The sequence below is a fragment of the Vicugna pacos genome, chromosome 17, assembly GCF_048564905.1.
Source record: "Vicugna pacos chromosome 17, VicPac4, whole genome shotgun sequence".
Taxonomy (NCBI): Eukaryota; Metazoa; Chordata; class Mammalia; order Artiodactyla; family Camelidae; genus Vicugna; species Vicugna pacos.
The window spans coordinates 16,941,111-16,956,831 of NC_133003.1; the positions used below are offsets into that span (position 1 = coordinate 16,941,111).

The 15,721-nt window shown below is 40.0% G+C and overlaps 2 protein-coding genes across 4 annotated transcripts in view; one reads left to right on the plus strand and one right to left on the minus strand.

The window, feature by feature from the left end:
* The window catches only part of ACKR2 (atypical chemokine receptor 2), a 56,321-nt gene that overhangs the window by 7,113 nt on the left and 33,487 nt on the right, over positions 1-15,721 (plus strand). Inside the window, exons 1-2 of one of the 3 annotated variants that reach the window (XM_015236362.3) lie at positions 7,638-7,694; positions 10,873-10,937. The exons of 1 other annotated variant lie outside the window; for it this stretch is intronic. The gene's annotated coding sequence lies outside the window, so the exon portion shown is untranslated. Of the gene's footprint in view, positions 1-7,637; positions 7,695-10,872; positions 10,938-15,721 lie in introns of those variants that run through there. One more of the 3 variants, XM_072941078.1, reaches the window with a different exon arrangement.
* On the minus strand, positions 531-7,536 carry HIGD1A (HIG1 hypoxia inducible domain family member 1A). The gene is made up of 4 exons (XM_015236223.3): positions 7,437-7,536; positions 3,120-3,234; positions 2,365-2,499; positions 531-1,522 (listed from the first exon to the last, which is right to left on the minus strand). Exons 2-4 carry the CDS (start codon positions 3,214-3,216, stop codon positions 1,473-1,475), a joined length of 282 nt encoding a protein of 93 aa, XP_015091709.1. The 5' UTR covers positions 3,217-3,234; positions 7,437-7,536; the 3' UTR covers positions 531-1,472.

Here is a 15,721-nt window from a genome sequence, read left to right on the forward strand (position 1 = left end):
AGAAATTAACTAGTCCCATCTCTCATTTCTAACTAGGAAGAGATTGAGAAAACCCTGATCTGGTCCAGGTTATACAATCAATGGAGTGGTGAATCTGTACTCACCACTGTACCCTTTTGTCAGTGTTAATTTACAATAACTGCTGCCAACCCAGCATTAATTTCACAAACGCCAACATTTGAGTCTTGAATACCCACTGGCATCTACCCCTTGACTGCCCAGGTTCCAGTCCCAAATCTACAACCTTCTCTAGCTGTGTGAAACCATTCATACCTCAGTGTTCTCCTCTGTAAAATGAAGATCATAGTACTCCTTAGGGTTGTTAGGAAACTTAAACACATGAAAAGTGCTCAGAGCAGTGTGTGGCACACAGTAAATGCTCAATAAACGTTAGCTATTACTCCTGTTTGGTAAATATTCTTTAACCATGGCTCCTATGAAAGGCACAAAATTTTCTCTCTTTTTTCTTGGAACTGCTTGTGCTACTTTGAGGAATGATGTTTTTTCCAAATTGAAACAAATACAAAACATTTGCTGGGTTCACTTACTTTATTAACACTACATTTACCATGTTATCACCATGGAATGTAAATTCAGGTTAGACAAGAGAATTTCACAAGTGCAACAAAGTTTTCTGTAATATACCAAAGGTGGTTTATAACGTCTCACCAAACCAGCTTGCTTATAAATCATTAATCACTTCCATTATAGATAATTTACTTAGTTTAACATTTATGATTCTTACAGAGAATATAAGTATTTTTCATTTACCTTTGCATTAGCACTTAAAATACACTTCTATTTCAAGATGACATCTAAAAATTATTCTAATATAACAGCAGCAAAATATAATTCTGCAATTACAAAAGAACTAAATGGGGATCTGTAATTAAATTATTCTTCTGTTTACAAGTATGATTCTGAAATAAATACTACTACTAGGATGCTCTGTTATCAGCTTTTACATTTGATTTAAAAACACACACATATGGTCAGTTGCAAGGCCAGGTTTAAGACCGACCAGCCAGCCCTTAAAACTGAGTACTCAGTCCACAAGGCAGTCAGAAGAGTTAAATTAACTAGGGTAAACAGGATTCTGACGTTACATCAAAAGCATGTGATATTCTGCAGCAACTGGGAGTACTTGGGACTGGCATGTTGTCTTCTGTAGAATTAATTTTATCAGGAGAGTTTAAGAAGGTGAACATTTTACTACCACCAAGTGCATTTAAAAGTGACATGTTTCTTTTGTGCTAATCTGACTCCCCTGAATGACCTGGCCAGTGAACTAGTCACCAGTAACTTGGTCACCAGGCAAATCAAACCTGCAAGAAAGGAAGCCAGTGTTCAAATTACCATGTTATTGTCTGACCCACTCAACCGATTTATTTTCAACATAAACATATAACCTCAATATGAGATGTCAAACTAAAGCAAGCACCGCCAACAAGACCAAGACAGCATCTCTTCTTCTAAGGTTTCCGTTTTGCCCAGAATTCCTGATACATAGAATAGCCCATACCTAAAGAAAAAGAATGGTAGTTAAAAATTTAAATACTTTCTTCAATAGTAGAAAACTATAAACAGTTCATAAAATAGCTAAAAATAGCACTCTTGCTAGCAGACAATATTTACAAGGGGAATCAGACCCCAGCCTGCTTATACTTTTGTCTTCTTAAACAATTCACATTTCTGAAGTTCTTTTTGCATAGTTTCCCAAGTAGCTCAAGGCTAGTATGACCAGCTCAGACTGTTAAAAATATAATTGATATTTATCTGGCAACCTTAAAAAATCACTCTTGGTACATAATACCAGATAAAGTCAATGAACTATAAAGTCAATTAGAGTATGTAATATCTTTTCCACCTTCAAAAACTCAATAAAATAGCAATCCTATCTCTCCCGGATAATGGATCTTACTACCAACCCTATTTGTATATCTAGACTCTTCAAAGAAATTATAAACTCAATGATGCCTAGGATTGTCTTTCTTTAAAAGCTTAGTAAAATTCTATTATAGACAGTAAAACTATGTCACTATTTGAACTATTTCTATTAATCCAATTTTTAAATGAAAATGAATATGTGACATTTGCAAACTGCTTTAAAATCAGCTAAAAGCATCTACCTTGTTTGATTTACAAAGAAATCCACTAATGGGGAACCACACATTTTTTTTTTAATATTTATGTTGTTTGTAGGGTTTTTTGGGGGTGGGTAATTAGGTTTATTTATTTAGTAATTTTAATGGAGGTACTGGGAACTGATCCCAGGACCTTGTGCTTGCTAAGCATGTACTCTAACCACTGAGCTATACCCTCCCCCCTGGAACCACAAATTTGAAATGTTCTGTAGGAACCTACCAAGAGTCATTGCTCCCACAACAAAGCCTTGGGCTGCCACACGCATGTGGATCAGATGAACGGACATTTTAGTATTTCCTCTGCTTTTCAATTTATATAATCCGTATGCAACGATTGCTGCAAAACCTGCCATTCCTGTGAAACAAATAGTCACGTGTATGTCAGATGCATTGGAACAGGGAACCAAGATGATTTTTACCATCAATCAATGATTTTTTATAAAGATGTTCTGAGACCATTACTTAGCTAACATACAGACTTTCTAATTTTCCTGCCTCAGATCCAAAAATCCATAATTGGTAGCAAGCAGTAGCAGATCCAGAAAGTTAAGAGTATCTTTAAAATGTTGGTTTGTGGGGCCAGTAGGTAAATTTCTTTGAGTGTCAGGGGAACCCTTCCTCTCTGTTCTACTCCCATCCTCGAAGGGATCAGTTAATATAAGCAGAGACCTTAATAAACTGTAACTGTGATAACAGCTTTTTTGTCTTTTGAATCCTTCCAGTAGATCACTGAGGCTGAGGGAGGGTCCCAACACATTCACTGAAATAAGAATCAATAAAATAAGTATGAATACACACAGAAGAATTTCTATGATGAAAGTTATATCATGCCAACCTCAGCATATTTTAACAACATATGAAAAAATATTTGAAAATCAGTGCTTTTAGGAAATGCTTGATGAACAAGTTGACTACACTTCTATTGTGTTAAAGCTTACAGCAGATTGATTATTAGAACATCAAAGTCAAACTTACCAATGGGGACAAACGGTGCCTCTCTAGCTTTTCGGATAAGTTTAGATCCCTCATCTTCATCATATGAAGAAAAAGAAACATCTGTGTTGCTTGACATAGTGATTGAAGGATCTTCCTGAAAAAGAATTTCCATGAGGTTCTGCAGCTAAAAGCATACCTTCTTTCATAAGACTGTTCCTTTTAAGTGGTACCCAAAAAGGCAAGATACTGGCTAGATCATTGTATGAGTAAGGGGGCAGTTAAAAAAAAAAAAAGTCATTTCCATTATCACAGAGACCAAAGGTGCCCTTCTCCCCTGTCAGTCATTTTCCTTTACACAGGAAGCTAATAGGCATTTCATCACAATGAGGTAATAACATTCAATTTCACCTCAGTCATAGTAACTATGTACATACTTCTTTCCCACTGAGGTGATCTGAACAGCCTGTAAACTTTACCCTTAGATAAAGTAAGGAAGTCAGACAATAGTACGGAAGTGTACAAGTCTCTGATTAGTGTCAGTTATAATAAACTCTAAAGTCCACTGTCCATCCCGCTACTCATACAAAATCTTATCTTAGCTTCTGGGTTTTTCAGGCACATCATACTCCCTTCTGTAATAACAGGCCTCATTCAACACTTTGCTATTAAAGGGGTGTTGGTAATAGTCAAGCTCCTCAAAGACAATCCAACTCTAGAGGTGGGGCTTAGAGCTAGTTTGAAAAGTGAAATCATCCCTCCAAGCCGCCATCCCCATTGGGAAGAGTTCAATTTGTCGTCTGACAGAGAAGAAAACTTTAATCCAGAGGACTTGTACAGTATCACACAGCTAGACAGGAGAAATCAAGGATAAGAACTAGACCTCTTCTTGTTTTGTGTGCTGCATTACCTGCTAATTGCGTAAACCTCTATTTTCTGAACTTTATTATATACAAGGTTCAACAAGTTCAAGGTTCAGGATGCTCACTATATATTTGAAGAAATAAAATATCAACACTGAAATAATGGTTCACAAATTAGATTTTTTTTTTTTAAAAAGGAGAGACATAACAGTATGATTACTTGCCAATAGCATAACAGAGACAATGACAACTGAACTTAGAGTGTGCTATCTTTAAGCTAAAGTAGGTTTGGGAAGTTTCAGAGAAATAAGAAACTGGTCTCCAAGAAACTGCATAGATGGAGAGATTAAATACTGTATTTGTTTTAGGCCAGTATGTTTATTAGTTCCCTTCATAACTAATCATAAACTTCTAAAAGGCAAAAGTTCTTAACTTTTGTTTTAACACAAACCCTCCTCCCACCTCCCTCCCCAACCCCACATTCTAATCATGTTAAACTTCCTACAGAGGCTGTCTAAACCTCCAAGCCACTGCACAACCTGATTCCTCTGCCAAACACTTTTCTTCCCTTTCCTTCTTCAGATACTCTCTTCCCTGGGTAACTCCTCCATTTTCCAGGTTCTTATATTAACAGACCTCCTCTGGAAAGTCTTCTTTGAACCTCTAAATTTAGGTTAAGTACTTTGGTTTCACAGTCCCATAGGAGTCCATGCTTTCTCCACAATAACTCTCTTGCTCGAATCTTTGAAGTCAGGAGGCTACATCTGCCCTGCTTGTATCTCTGTCCATTGTCTGGCACAATGCTTTGCATGTGGTAAGTATACCACAAAATGTTTGCTGAATAATTTTAAAAGTATTATTTTTTCAACAACTAAAACTATTCTCAGGTAATTTATTTTGGAATATTTAGTGAAAAGAATTATACACATTTTTGTAGAGTTTAATCAGTAAGAAAAATGCCAAGCTATATGTACTTAAGGGCTTGTTTCTTTTTTAATTCTTATATTGTATCTATGAAAGAAGAAATGATAACCTGAGTAGGTCTTGCTTGGATCCTTGCAACCATGAGACAAAACCATGATATACCACAATCCAGTTTTGAAAACTAGCACCTTCTTTTGCAGATATAAAAGCTTGTTTTCTTCCTTTGCCTTAATTTTTCCTCAACTATGATGTCATTTGGGGAATTGTCTTTAAAAGCAAGCAAGTTGGTAATTTTTCCTTTAATCTCTCACATCTAGATCACTGTAATTGTCCAACAGGTCAATGGAGCAAAAGTTTTTATGTTCCACCTCCTTTCAGAAGGGAGGAGGATGGCTATCTACTGTATATAAAAGAAAATCCCTGGATCTCCATTCCTCACCCCTGATACAGACCCTTAAGTTTGTAATGGGCAGGACATTTGATCAGAAAGTAGCCTATGGGGTAAGAATCAGGGTGTGATGGAACCATGTAGTCATCATTTGCTTTAAGTGACTAATGATAATCTGTCTCTGATCCAGAACACCTTGTATGCACATTTCAGGATGAAATTAATAAAGAGGAATATTAAAAATCTGACCCATCATAATTATTTGTTATTATATAGTTCAAATCATATTTATATGATCTTATAAATTCTAACAGTGTTTATCTATAACACTCCCAAAATATAAGATTTTGATAATTCTCTTCCTAATGACCACCTAGAAGTTTTCCAAGTAATCATGATTTACAGCTACCTAAATTGAAAATGGGTAACTTTTAAAGTATCAGGGTCAATAACTGCAAATCATATAACTTTCCAAGTAATCATGATTTACAGCTACCTAAATTGAAAATGGGTAACTTTTAAAGTATCAGGGTCAATAACTGCAAATCATATAACTTGAAAATAACAATCCAGATGACTAATCCATGCCAGTAGCCTTATTTTACAGATAGAAAAAGGGTTATGAGGGGTTATGTGAACCCCTCAACAGTAATACATCTCTGACAGAGGATTAGAACCCAGCTCTCCCTACAAAGTCCAGGGTTCTTTTGATTGCCAATGTATTGCCAAATCATCAGTCTTATAATATTGGTATACATGTAATCTGAAAAATATTAAAATCCATTCCTTAACAGAAGCCCACCCCTCTTTCTTTGACTTGTTAAAAAAAAAAAGCCAGTCAAGCCTAAAATTGAGTAGAACCTTCTTCCCCAAGGCTTAACTCATCGAACAATTTCAATTGTTCACTAGCACCACTTCTAGATTTTCTTTTATTATCGTTTTCTCACCCACCCACAGCAACTGACTCAGATCTCTGTCAGAAAGTTGAACAGGTACAAAAAGAGGCACCGATAACCAGATACTCAAAGCCAGCGTGGAAAACACGAATCTGTCTGTAAACTTAGCAAGAGACTACTGAAGACCTTTTCAAATGAATGGGAACCTAAAAAAGGCACAAAGGAAGATGCGATGCCTGGCATCAGGTGGTGTAACAGGTCACAGGATCCACCATCTAACAAGAGTGGTTTCAAATTTTCATGTTTCATCGGAGTCTGTCAGCTTATCTAAAATGGGGGCAAAGGCCCCATACCGGAGATTCTGATTCAGATGGTCTGGAGCAGGACCCAAGGAATCTGTATTTTAAGAAGGCCCCTTTAAGTGATTCTGGTGCACAGGGAAGCACGAGAACCCCTGGTATACAGAACTCAAATACGATCGTCAGGCTGGGGCCAGGTACCACTATAATCCGTCAGAAATTTTCATCCAAACCGGTCGTGCCTGAGTACTTCCGGAGGCAAAGGTTCCTTCCCTAGGGATTACCCCAGAGGGAAACAGATACCTCTCTCACCGGTAATACAAAAGAGACAGGCGAATAAACCTGCCGAATCATTTCTGCTGCTCCCAATTCTAATCCTGTGCTATATTTTGTAATCTCTAACTTGGCCGGCTTACTCTTCAGGAAGAAACGTAAGTTCCGTCACAGATGCTTGATACAGGCCCTGGGCCTTCTGACTCTCCTGGCTCGAGAAGAAGCCGAGGTCGGGAAGGTCGTGTGCTTCAACCCTCCCTTCAACCCTTCAACCTTCCTCCCCCTCTCTTCCTGTGACCTTGCCACGACTCCGCGGTCGGAGAGCTCTTCCTCCCAATCCCTCCTCACCCATCGCTGGGCGCCGCTCTCAAGAAGCTCCGGGTACGCTACCGGGTACCCGCTCCCCAAAGTCGGCCCCAGCACCCCCGCGAGGCTTCCCTCCCAGCCACAAGCCTTTGCCCCTCGTAGGCTCCGTATGGCCCCATTCGACGGGGCGTCAGGTCTTGTCTTTGGACCCCCCAGCCTCCCCTGGACCACGAGGTCGGGCCTAAGCCCCGCCAACTGGACATCGCCCCCTTAGCATTGCCTCCTACTCCTGGTCCGGCGATCCTCAACCCTCCCAAGGTGCTCTCAGTCCGGCCCAGGGCGGCCTCACTTCTTCCCACCCCAAGCCCGGGAGCCCCCAGCTCCCAATACCCCGCCAAAGCTCCACTCACCAACTACAACAAGCCCTCTCAAGCACCAACCGGCTTCAGGTCCCCCTCCCGCACTCGCCGTCTGCCGGCTTCTCTATGTCCCGCCCACGACCGGCCTCAGCCAATCGGAAGCCGGAGGCTGGCAAGAGGGTGTGTCGGTGCCGGCTGGTGGGTGCGTGCGTGTGCGCGGCGGGTGGGGCGTCCCTGAGCGAGTTCCGGATTGGCTGGAGCGACGTGCGCGGGCGCGGCTCCGGCTCTCACGTGGGGAGCGCGTCAAAGGTGAGAGATTCGCGTTGGCGGTTCAGCTGAGGGAGTGTCAGCCCCCCCTCCCCCACGCCCCGGCCTTGGGCTCCGCGGGACTTGAGAAGACGCTTGCCCTTTTCTCCTCAGGCCCCGGTGGCGGCGAGCCCTTTGAACGCCATGTCCCTTGCTCCAGCGGGCGGGGCCGGCCCTTGGGAGGCATTGGTGAGGTGGGAGCGCGTCCCTGCCTTTGGCGGTGGGGCGACGGGGCGCTCGCTCCCTTCCCACGTCCTGGCGTTTATCCGTCGGGAACGTGTACTTTCGGGCTCCTGTGGTGGCGCTTCCACTCTAGTGAGAGGCGGCTGTTAATTGCAAGCACGGGGTCGCTAGAGCTGCGACCTCACTCAGACTGAGGTGACTTACCTGAGGGAAGAAATGTCAGTCCCCTTGTGACTGAACTTACGGAGAAAGAGACCCTGGTTTGTTCGTAGCCAGTAACTATCTGGCGAATTTGTGCAAAGCATCACGCACGGTACCTTGGGGACTATAACGCTGACGAAGTTAGAATCTGAATATAAACCATAAAAGGAGACAGATTGCCAAGTGCTGTCAGGAGCCCAGTGCCATGGGCTCAGGATTCTGAACTTTTGTCTCATAGTCGAGTTAAGACACATGTGGGAAACATTCATGCTGTGTCTGATAAGTTAAAAACTCCATACCTTGGTTGTGTGGTGTGCTTTTAAGCTCCTTGAAGGCACGTATTTTGTCTGGTTCAGGCTGGTGTCTCCTTGAACGCAGCCCGGGTAGGGTCTCAGTGATGTTAAATGAAGAAAGGATTTGACTCATGCGGTAGCTGGAAGGCTTGAAAGATAAGTAGGATGATCAGGGACTTAGGGTAAAAGAGCTTGACTTATCATAACAGACAGTGCAGAAGCAAATATAAGAATCCAGTCATTTCTTAGGCATTGAGGAGGTTTGCATAATGTAAAACCATGCCACTCTTCTGATTTTTTCTTTTGGGAAATACTTTTTAATGAAAAGGGTATTCACGCTAAAATATATAGATAAATGATTGATAGCCTGACAGATTTGAATATGAAAGTAAAGCAAACATCAAGTTCCTTGATTCTGGAAACACAAAGGCCGACAGCAGCAGTTACCACAGCATATTCATTCCAGAAGGGAATTTATACAAATCAAAATGGTATTAGCTGATTTGCTAACTTCCAGAGAATGGGATTTGGGGTCAGGCAGACCAGTTGTTGTCAAGAGCTGAATGCGTTTGGTAGTAAAGAATGCATCAGAAACGGACTATCAGCATTACCCAGCCGGAAAAATAAAGACTGTTCAGTATGTGGCTTGTTATATTCTTTGCATTGAGGCAGTATCCTTGGTCTTAGCATATGGAAGGCTGCTACGTGCAGTACTGTAAGCAGATAGGGTAGGGAGGTCCCTGGAGAAAGAGAACTTGACATGAGAGAAGCCATTTTAGGCCTAAGCCATTTTGTGATGTATGCCTGGCCACAAGGCTTGCCCTTGAACAGGTCTCAGTAAAAATGACCTTAAAGGGAACAAAAGAACAAAACTGTTACCAAGCAAGGGAAATAACAATAGCAAGGATAATAAATCAGTCGTGAGGACTCCCAGTTCTGTTTCAATGGTAAAGATTAGCCTGAAGCACGTTCTTGGTAGTTTTGCAGAATTTAAACCCCCTTTAAGCACTCAACCACCAGATCAACTGGAACCCAAGGGATGAAGATGTTGACTGTTTCTGACCCTTGGGACTTGAATCAGCTAAAGCTTAGACTCTGTTAACTTTTGCCCCAGTTCCATGCTAAGGTCTCTGCTGAAATCTCTTCATGAATATGCATGCATACACCACCCAAACCCCTTCATGAATATGCATGTACCTTGGCTTAAAACTTCCCCAGTTTTACAGTTCAGGGGAGACATTGCTTTGGGAAAGATTCCCATTGTTCTTCCTGTTACAAGTAATAAATCCTTCCTTCTCCCAATCTTTGGCTTGGTCATGTCTTTTGGCTCGACACCCACCAAGAGGTAAACCCACTTTTCAGGTAACAGTCAACCCTCTACCACCTTGACAAGGACTGCTTCTTTAAAGCAGCTGTAGTCCATACAGACCAGTCCCCAGGGAGAAATGACTAGGGTCCAGGCCATGATAAAATTCCATTTTTTATGTTACTCTGTTACATATCTATAGCTGAACTGAATTAACTCTTCTTCCCCCTATTCTGGATACCCCTTCCTCACAAACCTGCACTTTCTCCTAAATTTCCTGACTTAGTTGGTGGAACTTCTCTCCATCCCATTAACCCAACATGAAACTTGCATAAATCCCTAGTGCTACTCCTAGTTTTTACACACTTAGCCAGTGACATCCTGGTAGATAACTGAGTAACGAGGGGCCAGCCTTGGGCAGATCTTTGGCAGAGATGAGACTGTGCCTTCCCTCTCATAGAACTGTGCTCTGACCAAACTGGACCACATTTGCCCGATTCCCATATGCAGTGACATTGAGAGGATCGTTTACACAGGAAAGCTTTATACAGGAAATACATTTGCACAATTTTAAACTTGATGCAAGAATTTTCACTGATGGTATTTTCCAACAAAAAGCTGTGAGATTGTCACTAAAAATGGATCTTGGATTTATTGCAGTTCTTCAAAATTTCTTGTTGTTCTTCCTCTTAGTTGCTTTGGGGTGGGGTAGGTTGAGGGGCAGTGGGCATGGAACTTCTCTAACCTAGCTGAAATTCCCCTGCCTCTTTCCCTTGTTTTGAAAAGAGTTGGATTTAGGATTAACACAACCGTCTTGTCTTAAAAATTTATCTAATTTTATATCCCATATAATTTATTATATGTCTTTTAGTAGAGAATAGTAGGCAGAATTTGGTCTTTTTAATACTCACTTCTATGTAGTTTTAAAAATCAGAAAATTTGTAATCTTGTATAATCTATGTAACTGAAAAGGGTCATTTAACTAGATAACACAAAAGCAGAACTGATCACCAGAAGAAAAAGATTTCTGTTTACCACAGATGAACAGCTCTTTCCGCCAGAAAGGAGAACATGTTTTTCTACTTGGGCTCCCCAGCCGGTTCCTGGTATGTGGTATGATGTCGAGTACTGTGGTTGTGCGTGAACACTGGGTTACAAGGACCTGGCAGCAGAACTTCTGTTACATTTTTGCCCACAGCACCTGGTGGTGTCCTGCACATGGTAAATACTGGTTGATTGAATGACTCAAGACTCTCTGCAGAGGTGAGTACCTGAGTTCAGTGACAGCGGCTAACTTTCAGCCTCCGAGGCTTCAGGAGTTGGGCAGGGGCTATGGGCTCCTGTGGCTTCTTAATTCTCTTGATCACCCACCAGTCACAGTTTCCCTTTCAGAACCTACCTCTCTTCTCTCCCACTGCCTTGGATACTGATTGCCTCTCTGCTTTCCCCAACTCTGACTCACCCAACAATGACTTAGGGCTATTTTTATAGTCTAATTCTCTGAGAATGAGGTGCCTCTTCTGGGAGGCCCATTGTACTTAACAGCATTGCAAATAGGTTTTTATTGACTGATCTCCAGGCTCTCCCAAGTCATTTTGCCATCACACTGAGTGCAAGGCACCATCTGTTTGTCTTGATGGCTTGATGAATTGAGGGCTCATAAATGTAGCTGACATCTAAATTAGATTCAAATTTCAGTAAGGACAGCGTAATGACCTCCTTTGCCAGAGATGGATGGACAATTACTTTTATGACTCTGAGAGAAAAATGGATTCTGCAAACAGATCACTTCACCTGAATTGTTGACCCTTAATTACTTTACTTCTCTATGCTGGTGCTTTTGCTCAGGGACAGGAACCTGCCTACCCTGTTTCAGGAAGAACCAGAAAGGAAAGATTATCTGCCTGACCCAAGTTCACTCAGTGAATCAGCAGACAAGTGGTAAACCATCAAAATCCTTCTGCTACTTTGCTTTATGAGGTTCAGAAGAGTTTTTCAAGAATGATGAGTATTAAAATAACTGTAGAAAAGGTGAGCTTATGACCTTGGCCAGTTGCCTAGTGCAGTATGGCTGGTTAGAGGGAAATCACAGGCAGTGAGATGGCTAAGCATTAAGTGTACTGTGCAGATTGTGATTCTCTAGAAATTGGGTGGACTGTTGGTTTAGCGCAGTTCACCAATAGTTTTAAAGACCACTTCTGGCTAATTTGTTCTTTTGGTTAGCTGGGATCTGGAATCCTTGTGGTCCATGGGCTATTGCCCTCTGCCTCCCCACCCCCCACCCCTTGCAATCACTAATCTATTTTCTTTCTCTATGGATTTGCCTATTCTGGACATTTCATAAAAATGGAATCATATAATATGTGAACTTTTGTATCTGGTTTCTTTCACTTAGCACAGTGCTTTCAAAATTCATCCATGTTGTAGCATGTTTAGGTGTTTCATTCCTTTTTGATGGCTAAGTAATTATTTCACTCAATGGTATATACCACGTTTTGTTTATCCTTCATCAGTTATTGGACATTTGGATTGTTTCTACTTTAGGTTATTATGAATAAAATTATTGGGAACAGTAATGTACATGTTTTTTTCTGTGGACACAGGATTTTCTTGGTGGATCATATGATAACTTTTATGTTTAACTTTTTAAGGAACTCCCAAATTGTTTTCCAAAGGGGCTACACCAATTTACATTCCCAGCAGCACTGTATGAGGATTTCAGTTTCTCCACATCCTCACCAACACATATTACTGTCCATCTTTTTGGTTTTTTGTTTTCTAAAATTATTTTTAATGGAGGTACTGGAGATTGTACCCAGGACCTCGTGCATGCTAAGCATGCTCTCTACCACTGAGCTATACTCCCACCCCCCGGGTCCATCTTTTTGATTATAGCCATAAAATGGTATCTCATTGTGGTTTTTTATTTTCCTTTCCCTGATGCTAATAATATTGAATATATTTTTATGTGCTCATTGGCCATTTGCTATTTCTTTGCAAAAATGTCTTTGCATACTTTTACCATGATAGGATGTTGAAGGTTTGTCAGATGCTTTTTTCTACATCTACTGAGATGATCATGTGGTTTTTGTCCTTTATTCTAGTTATATGGTATATTACATTGGTTGATTTTTATGTGTTGAATCAACCTTGCATTCCTGGAAAAATTCCAATTTTAATTAATCATGGTGTATAATCCTTTAAATATATTGTTGGACTTAGTTTGCTAATATTTTGTTGAAGTGTGTGTGTGTGTGTGTTTGTCTATACCCACAAGGGATATTGGTCTGCAGTTTTCTTGCAATCTCTTTGTTGGGTTTTGGTATCAGAATAATAATGGCCTCATAGAATGAGTTGGGAAGTGTTCCTTCATTTTCTATTTTTTGACAGATTTTGAGAGGATTGGTAGTAATTCTTCTTTAAATGTTTGGTAGAATTCATAAATGAAGCTATCTGACCCTCAGATTTTCTTTGTGGGAAGCTGTTTGATTACTAATTCAATCTCTTTATTATAGGCCTATTCAGATTTTTTAATTTCCTTCCAAGACAGTTTTGGTAGTTTGTATTTTTCTAGATATCTGTGCATTTTATCTAAATTATCTAATTTGTTGGCATACAACAAATTGGGTAATTTTTCATAGTATTCCCTTATAGTCCTTTTAATTTCCTTTTTATAATCCTTTTTATAATTCTTCATTTATTCCTGTTGTTAGTAATTTGAGTCTTCTCCCTTTTTCCCTAGTCAGTCTAGCTAAAATATTTTCAATTTTGTTGATCTTTTTGAAGAATAGCTTAAAACTTTTTTCTCTATTGTATTTTTGTTATCTCTTTCATTTATTTCTTCTCTAATATTTATTTTTGTCTTTCCTTCTTCTTGCTTTGGGTTTAGTTTGCTCTACTTTTTTGGGGGTCTTAAGGTAGAAGGTTAATTCATTGAATTGAGGTCTTTTTTCTTTTTTAACATAGCCATTTACAGCTATACATTGCCTTCTAAGCATTGGTTTCACTGTATCCTATAAGTTTTGTATGTTTTGTTTTTGCTTTCTTTCATTGCAAATTATTTTATAGTTTCCCTTGCGGTTTCTTCTGTGACTCGTTGGTTATTTAGGAGTGTATTGTTTAATTTCTGCATAATTGTGAATTCCCCAAATTTCCTACTGTTGTTGATTTAGTTTAATTCCACTGTGGTCAAAGAACATATTGTATGATTTCAGTTCTTTTAAATTTACTGAGACTTGTTTTATGGCCTACCATATGGTCTGTCCTGGAGAATGCTCCATGTGTACTTGAGAAGAATATGTATTCTGCTGTTATTGAATGCTTTATCTGAATGTTTAGGTATTCACTTTTCACCTGGTAAAACAGTATTCATCCTTTGAGTCCCAGGTCCAAAGGATTTCATCTGTCAAGTCTTTCTTAATCGATCTCACCAGCTAAAATGTACAATTTCCTCATTTGAACTTCTGTCACTCATGAACTTCTGTGATATATGGATGTGCCAACACCCATAGCTGTGATATAGCCTTTATTACAAGTTAGTCTTTCTAAACTCAGATGTTATGATGCTTCTTCTGTGCAAAGACTATGTTTTAACTGTATCCCCACGTCCCTGAATATACAGTGTTCAGTAGTAACTTTAAAGCATGCCTTTGATGGGGCAGGGGAGGGTATAGCTCAATGGTAGAGAGAGTACTTAGCATGCACAAGGTCCTAGGTTCAATCCCCAGTACCCCATTAAAAAAATTAAAATAAATAAATAAACCTAATTATACCCCCATCCCCCCCCCAAAATAAAGCATGCCATTAAAAGGATGAGAGAACTGGGTGGTTATTGAATACCTCTTAAACATTGAGTTGTAGGCTGTATACTTAGAGTAGAGCAGGAAAAGAAAGGCATTGCAGTCTGCCTCTGGGGAACCTACAGCTTAGTTTAGAAGACAGAATATCTGCATGAGAAACCTTTATCACAGGATCTGATCAAGTGCCAAGACAGGGGCTCTAGGAGTTAGACTTATCCACTTTGTCTCGCTCCATGCATGGGAAGGAGACTTGCAGAATTGTGAGGTTTGGAACAACCCTCAGGACTCCTGATTTTCAGCTATCAGCCACTGTAGAATCCTCTGGCAGCTAATCACCAAGGCTCTGCTTGGACACTCTCACCCACAGGGAGAAGCCCCAGCACTCCCCACTTAGGACTTGATGATTGTTGTTTGCCAGCTTGGGGTGGTGAGGGAAGATTGAATTGCTTTTAGCTACCACACGCCCTTCAATCTTTCCCACAAAAGGAACTATAAAGCCTAAAAGAATATGTGTAAAGTCAACAAGGAAAGAAAAGAGCTCTAGTCATAAGTTTTAATCTCAGTGAATTAGGTCAAAGATACTTACATTACATTTTGATGTCAGGTAAGGAAAGTCAGATCAGTTTCACTCTGAGGGGGTCACTTCTGGGGGAACCAAAATGAATTATTTTCTGAGGTCTATTATTCTCTCAGAGCCCATGTATATGTGAATGTTCTGGGAAAGTCTGAGGGTATGACATTTGGTGAGGTGAATTCATCCCACATACCAGTTAGACATTTTTTTGGGTAGCCATTTTATTTATTTATTTATTTAAAAAATTTACATATATGTACTGTTGATTATTTCTAAGAATAGTCAAGAGCTTTAGCTTTTAAAACTTACATAGTGATCAAAGGAATAAAGCCAACACAAAATAAGAATCAACAGAATGCAATAATCCAGTCATAAAGGACAGTCAAATGTGCACTAGTTACACATTTTATTCTGTCTAATTTAGGATAAAGACTGATGATTTCTGGGGCTAATCAGGGTATTTCTGGAGATTTCTTGTCAGGAATACAGTGTGATGAAGGTTTTCAGACCAGAATGTAAATTCTTCTCTAGAAACCTCTGAAAATAAAATTACATTAGAAAATAAAATTTTATTATGAAGTACTTAACAATTTTGGTGGTATACATTAAATAAAACAGGAGGGCAATACTAGGGCTGGCCCATAGTCATGGATAACAGTTGACTTAATGAGTAA

Excerpts from the sequence above, each read along its gene's own strand:
- HIGD1A (XM_015236223.3), bottom strand. The coding sequence starts at position 3,216 with ATGTCAAGCAACACAGATGTTTCTTTTTCTTCATATGATGAAGATGAG. Across the intron at positions 2,500-3,119 it reads GGCACCGTTTGTCCCCATTG|GAATGGCAGGTTTTGCAGCA; the intron begins GTAAGTTTGACT and ends TTTGTTTCACAG. Across the intron at positions 1,523-2,364 it reads TGTGGGAGCAATGACTCTTG|GTATGGGCTATTCTATGTAT; the intron begins GTAGGTTCCTAC and ends CTTTTTCTTTAG.